This window comes from Pongo pygmaeus, chromosome 8 (genome assembly GCF_028885625.2).
Source record: "Pongo pygmaeus isolate AG05252 chromosome 8, NHGRI_mPonPyg2-v2.0_pri, whole genome shotgun sequence".
Lineage (NCBI taxonomy): Eukaryota > Metazoa > Chordata > Mammalia > Primates > Hominidae > Pongo > Pongo pygmaeus.
In genome coordinates, this window is record NC_072381.2 from 15397437 (window position 1) to 15413299 (window position 15863).

At 44.7% G+C, this 15863-nt stretch overlaps 1 protein-coding gene across 2 annotated transcripts in view; it reads right to left on the bottom strand.

Moving 5' to 3' along the window:
• FAM171A1 (family with sequence similarity 171 member A1) overlaps positions 1–15863 on the bottom strand; it is a 159377-nt gene that overhangs the window by 70208 nt on the left and 73306 nt on the right. For both annotated transcript variants that reach the window (XM_063669603.1, XM_054435841.2), the window contains exon 2: positions 1801–2028. In XM_063669603.1, coding sequence (XP_063525673.1) covers positions 1801–2028 — 228 coding nt within the window. The remainder of the gene's footprint in view (positions 1–1800; positions 2029–15863) is intronic.

Here is a 15863-nt window from a genome sequence, read left to right on the forward strand (position 1 = left end):
TACTTATTTATTTTTAGAGATGGAGTCTCGCTGTGTCATCCCGGCTGGAGTGCAGTGGCTCCATCCCAGCTCACTGCAGCCTCCACATCCTGGGTTCCAGCTCCTCTCGCCTCAGCCTCCAGAGTCGCTGGGATTATAGGCATGATTCCATCGTTTCAAATGACCCCTAGTGTAGTGCTGTCTAATGTTCCTAAGCAGGAGGAGGTTGTGACTGTGCCTTATAGAGAAAACACATGTGTTCGATCAGCTTTGTTCAGGCATGAGTTATGGTGCTATGGGCTGTGAGTTCAATGTTAATGAATCAACGATCTATATATCAAATAAGATTTCTTTAAACAAAGACAACATAAAACAAAGGCATGTACTATTGATCGGTTCATGAAAATGTTGTGACCAGAGGCTTGCAGGAACTCAGCCCTGCGTTTCCCTTGTAGCAGTGGTTCATTATTTGCTCAGTCCATGTTTGAGGTGGCTACGGACCATAACTACTGCAAACAACGAGAATTGACTGATGGGCTTTGTGTAGCTGTTCTCCCGAAACAGGCAGAGACAGCCTAAACATCCCTCGGTGATTTCCAGTGACTTCTCAGCATGGACGATGGGAGTGTCAAATGCTTCCTTTATTTTAATTTATTTTATTATTTTTTGAGACAGGGTCTTCCTCTGTCACCCAGGCTGGAGTGCAGTGGCGCCATCTCAGCTCATTGCAGACTCGACTCTAATGTTCCTTTGGATATAACCTAGTAAAGGCCACCTGTCCTGTTGTGCGGGCCCTCCTGGGGTCCTGTCTCAGGCCCACTGTCCTCCACTCTCTGCTGGAGATCATAGTTAACACTGCTGATAAGCCAAACTAAACCTCTAGCCCAGATCTCTCTCTTGAACCCCAAGTTCATTTCAAACTAAAGGCCGAATATGCTCACTTGGTGTCCCAACAGCAATTTCAACTAAATATACCCTAAACTTAGCTTATAATCAATGACCCCGACACCCGTTCTTCTCCTCCCATTTCCCCAAGTTCCGTCCTTCTTTGCCTAAGCCTGGAGCTTGGGGAGAGGGAGTTACAGAGAGAGGGAGGGAGTGAGGGAGGAGACTTCTTTAATTCATGCCATCAGTGCAATCAACTTTAGGAAAACGTGGTGTGGCCAGTTCCCCAACTCCACAGCTTGCCCCTGCTGGGACCACCTGCTCTGTCACCAGCTGAAAACCCGAAGTCCAACTCACATTCCTTCTATTTCATCCTTTTCCTTCCCTCTCTCCTGTCCATTCTCCAAGACCTGCTTAATATCTCTCAGGTTTATCCCCTTTTCTTACGAACTTTCCTAGATGATCTCCATTGTATCTATATCAAATCCACTTTCCATAGATCAAAAAGCAGTGGCCTCAAGCTTTGCTAAATATTTTTATTCACAGTATCTGGTGGAGGGGGAGAGGGGTTTGCTCGTTAAAATGCAAATTCCCCTCCCCATATTGAATGGTGGAGTTCTGGAATCTGTATGTTTTTATTTATTTTATTTCATTTTATTCTTGAAGCAGGGTCTTGTTCTGTTGCCCAGGCTGGAGTGCAGTGGTGTCATCAGGGCTCACTGCAGTCTCGAACTCCCAGAATCAAGCAATCCTCCCACCTCAGCCTCTTGAGTAGCTGGACTATAGGTGCACACTACGATGCCTGGCTAATTTTAAAATTTTTTGTAGAGATGCAGTCTCACTATGTTGCCCAAGCTGGTTTCAGACTCCTGGCCTTACGCGATCCTCCCACCAGCCAATGCCCTCTGTGTTAGAGAAAGATGAGGAACACCTTACCAGGTAACCGGATTGGCTTCCACGGAGCAGAGTTTGGCACATAGGCATGCTTCGAGGCGGTGACGATCAACTGACTGCCCAGCTTATATTGGAACTTGATAAAGGCGACGCCATCAGTCCCCGAGGTGCCAGAGGCGATGGAGGCCTGGTTGGTGAAGATCTCGATGAGCGCATCCGCTACGGGCTGGTGGGTGCTGGCGTCACTGATGTGCACCTTTAGCGTCACCTCTGGAGGTAGAGAAAGCACAAAGAACAGCTACTGTCAATGGGAAACATCCACAGCAACTCTGGTATGACTGTGATGGGAAGTGGAAGGAGGGGTCTGTAAGGACATCAGGGTTGACACTCAAAATACGCAGTTTTTACCAGGGACATTTTCTCCTTACAGGTCTACTTTTTACTTCACACAATTTCCCATTTTCTTCAAAATCACAGCCTGACCCAAACTGCTTTCTTCTTTACTCCTGCCTGCTCAAATCAACAAATGATCAAGAGAAAAATTCTATACTTTAAAACATTGGGCAACCAACGCAACACTTCGTGTGTGTGTGTGTGTGTGTGTTTTGAAACAGTGTCACTCTGTTGCACAGGGCGTGATGACGGCTCACTGCAGCCTCGACCTCCTGGGCTCAACTGATCCTCCTGCCTCAGCCTCCTGAGTAGCTGGGACTACAGGTGTGTGCCACCACACTGGGCTAATTTTTGCAGAGATGGGGTTTTGCCATGTTGCACAGGCTGGTTTCAAACTCCTGAGGCTCAAGCGATCTGCCCGCCTCAGGCTCCCAGAGTGCTGAGGTTACAGGTGTGCGCCACCGTGCCCGGACAACAACACTCTTTCAATGGTGTTTGGGCTACCACAGCAAGGGTACTAGTGGGCCATGGTATCTACAAGCGGCCGTATCCTTCTCTAGTCCTGGGAAATGTGGCAGAAGTAACCCAGGATTGTGCACTGGTAATCACACTAGACTGAAAAGAAGTGAAAACTATTGTTAAAAAGGAGGACCCAAAGAGTACAACAAGAGAAGGTTAGAAAAAGAATAATAATAATAAAAAAAAAACCAAACATTTGAAAAGACAGATGAAGTCAAGTTAGGAATATTGGCAAAAACAGATCATGAATCTGGGAAACAAACAGAATGTTACAAATTGCTAAAAAATTAAAATAGAATGGCTAATTTACATTTACTCAGGCAAGGGATAGTTATTGAACTTTTACTCTGTGCCTAGAATTGTAACTACACAGCTACAGTGAAGGAGAGGATGCGTGAGTAAACAGGAAAGTACCATGGCTGAGGGGGAACAGCATGTGTGGAGGCTCAGAGGCAGGAAGACGCCATGTTTCCTGGAGAAACAATGGCAGGTTCTGAAAGCTGGATGGAGAGCGTGAGAGGCATAGGAGGCTGGAGAGGCAAGTAAGACCAGATCACACATGGCTTTATGAGCTCCCTAAAAGGATTATTCTTTATTCTAAAGGCAACAGGAAGTCACAAAGGTTTTAAGAGGGGAGTGGAGATCAAATTTATGTTATAGAAACATGTGGCTCTGGGTGAAGAACGGGCTGAGGAAGAGGCAAGGCTGGAGAATAAGCATTCAATTAAGAGGACACTGTGATAACCCAGGACTGAGATGGTGGTAGACCAGACTCCGGCAGAACAATCACGTCAAGGGTGCTGATTCCAGAACTATGTAGGGGAGCAACTCAGAAGTGCATCCTGTTCCCATAAACCCTATTTACTTACGTAGGAAGCGAGCAGCTGGTGTGATGTATGTCCACCTGGTCACTTGCAGGCACCACATGCCATGCTTTTTGAGCTGCCTCTGATCTGAAAGACTTGGGATAGGAAGGTGGGGAAAGGACTAGCAAAAAGTGAGGAGATGGCCAAGGAGGCTCATGTTCATAGCACCTTCCAGAGTGGGTCTCAGTGGAGTGCCCATCAATGAGCCGGCTGCAGGCTGGCTGGGTACAGAGCAGCCTGACAGCGAGGATGAGGAAGGAGTGCTGGGTCAGCCTTGCAGGTATTGCCCAGTGGCACACACCCTGGAGTTCTGCAATTCTCACTGGAGGTTTGAATCTCACCTCCACCATGTGCTAGCCATGTAGCCTTGGGCAGTTTATTTATCATCTGTAGGCCTCAGTTTCCCCATTTGCTAACTGGGAATGATAAACATGCATAGCTCAACATATAGGTAGAAACATTTAGTGTAATGCCTGGTGGAGTAAGCACCGACACAAGCTACTGCAATTGTGTCATTCCAATCATGATGCTTGTAAACATTCCAACATGGTGCTTGGGAATACCAGATTTGGGGCTCAGAGAAGAGAGTTAGAAAGAAGAAATGTATAAAACAAAAGGGACAGGTGAGACAACCCTCTCAGAGAGTATTAATACCTTTGTTTGTTTGTTTGTTTAGATGGAGTTTCATTCTTGTCATCCAGGGTGGAGTGCAATAGCGTGATCTCGGCTCACCGTAACCTCTGCCTGCTGGGTTCAAGCAATTCTCCTGCCTCAGCCTCCCAAGTAGCTGGGATTACAGGTGCCCACCACCACGCCCCACTAATTTTTTGCACTTTTAGTAGAGATAGGGTTTCACTATGTTGGCCAGGCTGCTCTTGAACTCCTGATGTCAGGTGATCCACCCACCTCGGGCTCCCAAAGTGCTGGGATTACAGGCATGAGTCATCACGCCTGGCCTGAGTGTTAGTATCTTTATATCCAGAGCTCTGTCCTACACTGGGGCAACCATATACAGAAGAACTTCTTTTGGTTTGAGAATCTCCACCTTGGTAACTTGCCAACTAGCTGTCTCATGATACTAAAGCAGTCTTTTCAATACTGCAAATTTCAGTTAGTCAATCATTTTTCACCCATTTTTTCCACATGCTGATTTAATACATTTCTTGAGTAGATAACCACAGACAAGAGCTAAAGAATCCTAGACCTAGCTAAATCATCCACCTGGCTTTGAGGAGCTTTGAGCTATGGGTGTGTGCCAAATAAATCTCTTAAAATGTTTTAGAAAGAACAAATAAATGCTACAGAAACCAACCTTGGCTACTTCATACTATAGGAGAAAACTAACATCCAAAAAGGCACAAATCAGCATCACGAAAATCAAGGATATGATATTACAGAATACATTTAGTCAATTCACTTCAATCCAATCAGGATGTGCACGACACACACATTTTTTTTTTTTTTTTTTTTTGAGATGGAGTCTCACTCTGTCACCCAGACTAGAGTGCAGTGGTGCGATCTTGGCTCACTGTAAGCTCCGCCTCCTGGGTTCATGCCATTCTCCTGCCTCAGCCTCCCGAGTAGCTGGGACTACAGGCACCTGCCACCACGTCTGGCTAATTTTTTGTATTTTTTAGTAGAGACGGGGTTTCACCGTGTTAGCCAGGACGGTCTCGATCTCCTGACCTTGTGATCCACCCGCCTCAGTCTCCCAAAGTGCTGGGATTACAGGCTTGACCCATCGTGCTGGCCTTTTTTTTTTTAGACAGAGTTTCGCTCTGTCCCCAGGCTGGAGTGCAGTGGTGCAATCTTGGCTCACTGCAAACTTTGCCTCCCAGGTTCAAGCAATTCTCCTGCCTCAGCCACCAGAGTAGCTGGGACTACAGGCACCTGCTACCACGCCCATCTAATTTTTGTATTTTTAGTAGAGACGGGCTTTCACCATATTGGCCGGAATGGTCTCAATCTCTTGACCTGGTGATCTGCCTGCCTCGGCCTCCCAAAGTGCTGGGATTACAGGCGTGAGCCACCGTGCCTGGTCCCCACACACACAATTTCTTATTTAACTTGGTCCTCTGTGTCCCCAAGTAGTATACTATTCCTTTTATAAATTTTAATTTTAAATTTTTATTTATTTATTTCCATAGGTTTTAGGGGAACAGGTGGTTTTTGGTTACATGAGTAAGTTCTTTAGTGGTGGTTTCTGAGATTCTGGTGCACCCATCACCCAAGTAGTGTACACTGTACCCAATGTGTAGTCTTTTATCCCTCACCCTCTCCCACCATTTTCCCTGAGTCCCCCAAATCCACTGTATCATTCTTATGTCTTTGCATCCTCATAACTTAGCTCCCACTCAGAAGTGAGAACATACGATGTTTGGTTTTCCATTCCTGAGTTACTTCACTTAGAATAATGGTCTCCAATTCCATCCAGGTTGCTGCAAATGTAATTATATCACTCCTTTCATGGCTGATTAGTATTCCATAGTATATATATATACCACATTTTCTTTATCCACTCATTGACTGACGGGCATTTGGGCTGGTTCCATATTTTTTGCAATTGCAAATTGTGCTGCTATAAACACGCATGTGCAAGCATCTTTTTCACATAATAACTTTTTTTGTTCTGGGTAGATACCAGTAGTAGGATTGCTGGATAAAATGGTAGTCCTTTTTTTTTTTTCATAGGTTTTTGGGGAGCAGGTGGTATTTGGTTACATGAGTAAGTTCTTTAGTGGTGATTTGTGAGATTTTGGTGTACCCATCACCTGAGCAGTATACACTGAACCCAGTGTGTAGTCTTTACCTAAGTAGTATACTAAATTATAACATAAATTAACTCATGGTGCATTAATAATCACACAGCAGAAATCCTGCATTGATGATTTATGCAATTTTATGGAAATGCAACATTTACTAACAATTGGGATTACAAGGTCTTCACTGTTTGCTCAGAAGGCAAAAACTGCTGAGATTTGAGGGAAAAAAAAAGATTTATGAATAAACAGAGAAAGGGGGAGTTCCACTCTAATCAACGCCCTAGATTCTACCACTTGAATTTCTTCTAATATGGGAAGCATAGTTTAAGTTCTACAATTATATACGTTAAAAGACATTGTTTAGTTCTTCACTTGGTATGATCACAGAGAACAAAATGTCAGTATGATTCGGTAATTCTTTTTTTTTTTTGAGACAGAGTCTCACTCTTGTTGCCCAGGCTGGAGTGCAATGGCACAGTCTCAGCTCACTGCAACCTCCACTTCCCGGGTTCAAGCGATTCTCCTGCCTCAGCCTCCCGAGTACCTGGGATTACAGGCTTGCACCACCACGCCTGGCTACTTTTGTATTTTTAGTAGAGACAGGGTTTCTCCATGTTGGTCAGGCTGGTCTCAAACTCCTGACCTCAGGTGATCCACCTGCCTCGGCCTCCCAAAGCACTGGGATTACAGGTGTGAGCCATCATGCCCGGCCTGATTTGGTAATTCTTAGAGCCCACAGGGGCATCACTGTTATAGAATAACACTGAGAATGGGACTATCCATTCAACAGCAAACAAAACTATCCCGAACTAAATGACAACCAGGGCAGCTGTCATCTGACTAGGCGAGGCATTAATTACTACATGACTCTCATTTATAGGAAGACCCCATAAACGGTCCCAGACCTAAATATGCCGTTAAGATGCACTCTTTGCTGCTCAGTGAGTGCTGAGGACCCCACTGAGTTGGTCACCTGAAGACTGCACTAAACCCAGACTGGGACATCCTTTTCTCACTCCGTACCCTGCACATCCATCACCAAAGTCTGCTCATTTTGACTACAAACTCTGCATCTCAAAGCAGGCCTTTCTTTTGTACCCTTGTGAACACTGCCCTATTTCCAGGCCTTCACCATCCATCACCCACACTGCTGCTCAGCCACTTTACAAAAACGGTCACCCTCTTCAGACCTGAGCCCTGAGATCCTACTGAGGCCAGAGGGAGCTATCCAATACACTCAGCTGACCTCTCCCTGTCTCTCTCAAACCCTTTGATGCGTCCCCACTGTCACCCGTACCAGGTGCAGCAACTTCGGCCCGCCCTCAGGCCAAATGTGGCCTGCTGCCTGCTTTTGTATATAGTCCATGAAAATTATCTGGAATTTAAATTTCAGTGTCTATAAAGTTTTATTGGAACATAGCCACGCCCCATCATTTGCATGGGCTGGTTTTGCATTACAACAGCTGACTTTAGAACACGTTTTTTTTTTTTGCATTTACAACAGTTGCCACGGAGACCATAAGGGCTGCAAAGCCTGAACTCGGTACTTTTCGCCCTTTAGAGAAAAAGGAAGGCCATGTGGCTCACACCTGTAATCCCAGCATTTTGGGAGTCCGAGGCGGGCGGGTCACGAGGTCAGGAGTTTGAGACCAGTGTGGCCAACATAGTGAAACCCTGTCTCTACTAAAAACACAAAAATTAGCTGGGTGTGGTAGCATACGCCTGTAGTCCCAGCTACTTGGGAGGCTGAGGCCGGAGAATTGCTTGAACCCAGGAGGCAGAGGTTGCAGTGAACCGAGACCACGCCATTGCACTCCAGCCTGGGTGACAGAGTGAAAAAAAAAAGCCACCACACTCAAGGGACAGGATCCATCCCAGAAGCCTCCTGTCCTGCACCAGCCGCCCCACCTGACCCCATGCCCTGCCCTCGGCTCCTCCTTCCTGTTCCTTCCTGCCACAGCTTCTTGCCTTTGAAGGCAATGTTTTTCCACACTTCCCTTCCATGTTGCTAATTCCTCTTTTTCCTTTAAAAGCCCGTAGTAAGGTGGATTCAAGAAAGTAATCTGGCCGGACTCAGCAACCCTGCATTTCCCTGAAGCTCTCCAGACACATGGTCTCTGTTTCTTGTCCATTTCCATTTCTGTCTGTTTCACCTTGGGCCAACTGTGGGGGTGTACAACGGAGACCAGACCCCTGACCTTCAGGAGCTTTAGCTTTAGAGATTAAATACATACCGAAGAGTCATTCTGAACTGGAAGAAGTGCCCCAAGGAAAACTGGGTGACATGAGGCAGAACGGGGAACCTATTTTCAACTGGGTGGTCAGGGGAGGCCTTCTTGAGGAGGTGTCATTTTAGCTTAGGCCTGGAGGAGACACAGGGACCAGCCAGGCAAAGGGGTGTCCTGAGATGAGAACGACCAGGTTGTTTACCACTGAATTAAAACTCCCACAGAGAGAGCTTTGTGCAGGGGCCCTTGTGACTGAAGATGAGGGGTCTGGGCCACCCATGTACCGCTCTTTTGTTTTGTTTAGAGTCATAGCTTACTACAGGCTTGACCTCCCAGGCTCAAGCGATCCTCTCACCTCAGCATCCCAAGTAGCTGGAACCACACGCGTGCACCACCACATCCAGCTAATTTTTGTATTTTTGTAGAGACAGGGTTTTGCCCTGTTGCCCAGGCTGGGCTCAGACTCCTGGGCTCAGGCGATCCTCCTGCCTCAACCTCCCAAAGTGATGGGATTATAGGCATGAGCCACCACGTCCGGCCATACCACTATTTTAGAGGGTCTGGGGTGGCCCATGAGCGCCTCAAGAATAGAGGCTTATTTTTTAAAAATTCAATTTATAACCGTAAGGCCTAGCTGGTACCTAGAGCCAGCAGGTGGTCAATAGAAGTTTGCAAAATTAATGCTGGGGTGAAACTAATCATCTCTTAACACAACACTACCTGATATAGGGGTCATCAGCCACATGTGAGCATATACACTGGTTTAAATTAATTAAAATTAAATTAATTTAAAAATCGAGCTCCTTGGTAACACTAGGCTCATTGTAAGCGCTCAACAGCCATGACTGGCTAGCGGTTCCTGCATCGGAGAGTGCAGACTGGATATTTCTATCATTGCAGAAAGTTCCTTTGGACAATTCTGATCTCCGAATCTGAGTCAAGAAATCCATGGTATCCAAATGGCTCAATGAACTCCCAAGGAAAATCTATCTGCGCGTGACTCTGAAGTGGTGTCTTCGCAGCCCTTGTGGATCAGGCCTTCACTCAAGTCCTTCAGTGGCTTAAAAGGCCCTGTTTGATCTCTTCCCACCCCTCCTCCCCAGCTATATCACCTCCCGCCCTCACTTGCTAAACTTTCCCCATTCAGGGACTTGCAGGGAGGCCAGGTACAGTGAACGTGCTCTGCTCCAATTGTGCCCTGGCCTGGCGCACTCTCCCCCAGATGCCCATCCATGCAGCTGAGACCCACACCTCCCTGTCTTTGCTTCAGTACCACCTCCTTGATGAGGCTATCCTATCACTGATTACTCTTTTTTAAAAATTTTCAACATGGAAATTCTAGAACGCATATATTTTAGTCTGTTTAGCCTGCTATAACAAAACCCCGTAAACTGGGAAGCTGATAAACAACAGGAATGTATTTCTCAAGTTCAGGTAGCTGGTTAGTCCAACGTTAGGGCAGATTAGGTATCTGGTGAGGGCTCACCTTTTCACTGCATCCTCACATGGTGGAAGGGATGAGGGGGCTCTCTGGGGTCTCTCAAGCATGATAATCCCATGCACAACGGCTCCCCACTCATGACCTGATGTCCTCCCAAAAGAACCCACCTCCTAATACCTTCACCTTGGGGGTTAAGATTTCCATATGTGAACTTGAGGGGAAAACAAACATTCAGAACACAGAAACATAAAAGTAGAAAGAACAGTACAAGGACCCTCCTCCCAAACCTGTCCTGATAGGAAGTTTCAAATAGTGTCATCTTTCTACCATTCTTTCTTTCATGCATTGCTCCCACCATCCCCATTTTTTTGCTGGAACATTTTGAAGCAAATTCCAGATATCATATTAGGTTATATTATTTCCCTGGAAATTTGTTGTTGTTGTTTTTTGAGACAGGATCTGGCTCTGTTACCCAGGCTAGAGTGCAGTGGCACGATCTTGGCTCACTGTAACTTCCCCAACCCGGGCTCAAGTGATCCTCCCACCTCAGCCTCCCAAGTAGGTGGGATTACAGGGACACGCCACCACCACGCCAGGATAATGTTTTGTATTTTTAGCAGAGATGTGGGTTTTGCCACATTGCCCAGGCTGGTCTTGAACTCCTGGACTCAAGCAATTTGCCCGTCTCGTCCTCCCAACATGCTGGGATTACAGGGGTGAGCCACTGCACCGACCACCATAAGTATTCCCACTTAAAACAGATAAGGATTTTTTTAAACCACCACCAAAACACAATTATCATGCCCAACTAAAGTAATAATCTCCTTATATCATCTAATACCCAGCACATATTCAATTTTTTTGATTGCCTAAAAACATTTTTAAAAATAATTCTTACTATTCTGTCTGAAACATCGATCCCAGCCTCACCCCAAATTTCTGATATTCTCCTGCTCTGCTTCTGCTTTTTATGAATGACATTGATTGATTATAACATGCTCATAACTCATATGTTTATTATTAAACTCTACCAGATGGAAACTTTGAGACAGTTATTTTGTGTTTCTGTTTTCTTCTTCATTCACACATCCTAAGCATATAGAATAGTGTCCGGCACACAGTAGTCACCTAATGTTGATGCTGAATTAATCTCTCAAACGAGTAGGCATTTCTGGGTATCTTCTGATCCATGGCCTAAGTATTCCTGGTGTTTTGTTGTTCCATTTATTTCTTATAACTACTTTAAAAATAGATAATATAGAGATCTATTTAAAAAGTATTAATCAATCCAGATAACTAACTGTAAATAATCAGAAAATATTTATTGACCAGCTACTATATGCTTAGCATGATACAAGGTACTGCAGGGAGATTAAAAAAGAAGGAGAAAAAAAGACATGGCTCCTGTTTTTAAGGATTTTACGGTTTTGTGGGGAGGAAAGACTAACACATGTGCCAGAAAGCAAAAAGAATGAAACTGGCTAGGAATCTGTAAAAAAAAAAAAAAAAAAAAAAAAAATCTCTCTCTCTCTCTCTCTCTCTCTCTCTCTCTCTCTATATATATATATATATATATATAGCAAAGACAAGGTTAATCTGATCTGGAGTGTCCATTTAAAAACAGAATCAAAGACAAACAAGACTTGAATGCATTCATAGAGGTGGGGGGATCATCAAAAGATTTAAGGAAGGGTATGGTGTGAACACTGATACTATGAAAGGGTCGTGGCTATCTGGGTACTCACTGCATGCAAACTGGCCCTGATTGTGGTTTACGGAAGTCAGGGAGGAATAATGCTTCTTGGAAGAGATGAAATTGAAGCTGGTGCTGGAAGGGTGCGTACCATGGGCAGATAAGTCTTTCTGGCATCTTCTGAAATAGTCTTCCTCCCTTTGAGGAATTCCAGATGCTCATTTTCGCAGCCTCCCCTGTAGCTAAGAAGGAGGAAAAATGGGCCATGGTTCTGCTAAGCTGTGGCTCTGCTCATTCTGGTTGGCAGAATTTGATGCAGAAGTCAGCAGCATGAAGAAGCAGGGCCTTTTTGTGGCCAAACGGACCACAGAGGAGGCATCTGGTTGGGGGCAGCAGGGGTGCTCCGGGAAGAGTCACACCACACAGCTCAGACACTGTTCTGGCTGTGAGCCTCCTCCTCCACAAGTTCTGTGTGCTACCCAAAAGCTGTAATAAATGTCTTTTCTCATTAAATCAGCTAGATGGGCAGTGCTGCTTGCCCTGCTCGGGTTCTGTGCTATCCTGGCATGATTCTATCTCTGCACCTTCCTTCTCAGTAACCACCATGGGCTCCAGTTCTGCCTGCCTGCCCAAGGTGGTGGACTCCGGGAGTGTGTGCTCACACCTCTTCTCGCTACACACTCTCATCCATGAATTTATTTCACCATCAGGAATTCAGCCATCGCCTCTAGCATATTCTCCAATTTTTATCAGCCAATTGCACAGCCAAGGAGGAAGAAACGAGCGCTCAGGAATTCTTCCCCTACCACGATTCAGAGCTCCTCTGCTCTTGGCAAACATGAAGAGTGTGGCTCTGTGGGCACAAACTGGTCCATTTTAAGTAGTACAAAGAGCATCTGCTTTGTGGGTAGAAAACTAAACATCATCTTTTAGTCCAGCATTATCTTTTAGTCATTTCCTTTCTAACTGCCACAGATTTAGAACTAAATGCAACAAGGCTGTTTCCAATTGTTGGCTTGGGAGGAGGCGCCTCTAAGTAGCGAGTTAAGAGTGAACAAGAGGAAGGAATTAGGGTGCATAATTTACAGGCACATGAAAGAATCTCCCTGTCAGTATTTGACAAAACTGCCGGCAAACATTGAGGGACCATGTGAAGGCATGCCTTGTTTTTTGTTTTTGTTTTGTTTTGTTTTTTGAGACGGAGTTTTGCTCTTGTTGCCCAGGCTAGAGTGCAGTGGCACAATCTTGGCTCACTGAAACCTCCACCTCCAGGGTTCAAGCAATTCTCTTGCCTCAGCCTCCTAAGTAACTGGGATTACAGGCACCTGCCACCATGCCCAGCTAATTTATTTTTTATTTATTTTTAATTTTTTATTTTTAGTAGAGATGGGGGTTTCACCATGTTGGCCAGACTGGTCTTGAACTCCTGACCTCAGGTGATCCATCCGCCTCGGCCTCCCAAAGTGCTAGGATTATAGGCGTGAGCCACCACGCCTGGCCAGCATGCCTTGTTTTTAATCCCCACTTTGTCAAATAATGCATACCTTTCGTTATTTTTCTATAAACGATAGGATGCATTTAGTTTATAACTTTGCCTCCAAACCCCAAAACATGTACTATTCCAAAACATAAAATCTTTTGTGGTTTTTCTGGCACCAGAGCTGGGAGTACAACTTCCACCTGCTTTCTGCACAGTCTGCCCTTCTCATTTCTCACATTTATTCTAACAAACTCTGGCTCGGTCTTAAAAGGGAAAGTAAAGTTTGTGGGCTCCATTTTTTAAATTTGTTTCATTTGTTTGTTTCCATGAAGTTTTTGGCTTCCTCTAACCGCTTTTCATTCCCTTTTCTATTTCCTCAAATTGGCCTTTGTTCTGGGATTTTCATTTTTTCTTTCCTTTTGGTTTTTAGAGCTGTTGGTTTCCACAGCAACCCACCCTAGTGGTGGGGAACCCAGCATTTTATGGGCTGGCCACTGGGTCTGGGTAGAAGAAAGGCCCATTCCCACCAAGCAGGCCATGCAAATGCTCTCACCCCAAGTAGCCCAGCACTCCTGTGGCTGCCTGGGCCAGGGAGGCCAGCTGAAAAGGAGTCACTCTCCTTAGCACCATGATTAGCTACATTTAACCCCAATTTAGGGGAGTTACAACGGCTTTTCATCTCTTAAATAAAACACCAGAAAATTGCTTGATCACTTAAAAACATTTTCCAAATAAGAGGTTATTGTAAAAATGTTACCTGACCTTTGCTCTACGAGGTTTTGCCCCATGTTACTTGGTGTTAGAATTTTACAATATCAGCATGTGCATTGAATTTCCATGTCTTGGTAAAGCATGTTCCAGGATGCCTAATGCGTGAAGGGGTGGCTTTCTATTTATACTTCTTTTATGAACATAAGAGGTTTTACTGTGTAATCTGATGAAATTAGGATGCACTCTGTTACACTGGAGTTTTCGTGTAATTTTTTCCAGACTCACATAGTGCACATGCACCTTGTATTATTCTATTTTCTACCCAAAATTTAGCCAATCATGTCATCCAAGCAAATTATATTTATATATTTTAAAGTAAAATCTATATGTTATGTAATATATAACAGATTATTTAATATGTATCTCATAATATATCATATACTTTATTAATCTATAATACATCTCAATAAGAATCTGTTACAACTTGTACATCCGAGGACTCCCTTATATGCAATTTCTAGCGCACTAAAGCTTTTGGCAATCCTTGTGTGTGTTTAATTCTGAAAACAACATTCAGTTTGATGTCCTTCCCCAAAGACCAAGACTTCTGTCACCCAGAAGAGAAAGGACTGTGCAGGCATACTTCAGAGAGACGAATACGCTGGGCACTAGAAACCCCCCTAGCTTCCTGGGTCCCCTCTGCACGTGGGCACCTTTCACTCTTGATTGTACCAAGAGGGGCCCTGAACCTCTCGATGAATCTGCGGCCCCAGTGTCTCATACAGAATCCCCACCTATGTGGGGTTCTTTTTTTGAAACATGTTCCTTAGATTTCAGTGGAAGTTTACAGTCTCTAGACATCCATTTGAATGACCTCATTGGAGACGCATGGAAGAGATAAATGTGCCGGAACTTAGATTACCACTGTGTGCCTTTCTGTGTTCTATCATCTCCGGCAACTGATGCTTATGCCAAACCTCATGAAAAGGCAGCCATGTGGTAGACTCAACAGCTACAGCTTCAGTTTGAAATAAGATGAGACCACAGTAGAGTGCTATTTACACTGGTGGCTCCTACCAGCTGCTCATCCTCTGAAGGGCGTGTATTTAGAGCTTTTTTTCTTTTTTTTTGAGATGGAGTCTTGTTGTGTCACCCAGGCTGGAGTGCAGAGACACGACCTTGGCTCACTGCAACCTCCGCCTCCCGGGTTCAAGAAATTCTCCCTACCTCAGCCTCCCACGTAGCTGGGATTACAGGAGCACACCACCACGCCTGGTTAATTTTGGTATTTTTAGTAGAGACGGGGTTTTGCCATGTTGCTCAGGCTGGTCTCAAACTCCTGACCTCAAGTGGTCCACCCACCTCGGATTCCCAAAATGCTGGGATTACAGGCATGAACCACCGCACCTGGCTGCCATCACAGTCTTGATAGAACTTACACATAACGTACTCTTTCTCACCCCAATCCCTGCATCTCTCTATCCCTCTAATGCATAAACTTCTGTCTTGGCAGTGCTACCAGGATATCTCTGGGCAAACAATCAGTGGATTTCTGCTGCTTCCCATAAGAAATTTGTATGAGGATCAAATTGATGATCATCCCATTAACAACACTTAACAACCAACAGCACCATGTTGCCAAGAATGGTGAAATATACAATAACAAACATTCATAGAAGTTCAGCAATTAAAGAGATCATGTTAGATACATATAGACATACTCTGATTTTCTACTTTATTCAAGTGATGGGACATCTTTTCCTCAATTTAAACACTCTGTAATGGAAATTGAAAATACCAACTATCTCCCACAGCTTTGTGGCTAAGAATCCTGTTACCCTAATAAGTTAAACAGCAGAAGTTCATTCTCTATTACTGGACCTGGTACAAAATGAGGTTTTCTAGGGCTGCTTCCATATGCATATAATGCTAGAAGAGCAACTATAAAATAGCTATGTTCTTGCAACTAATCAAGGGTTATTTAGGTAAATATACCAGGATAATTTGAAAAC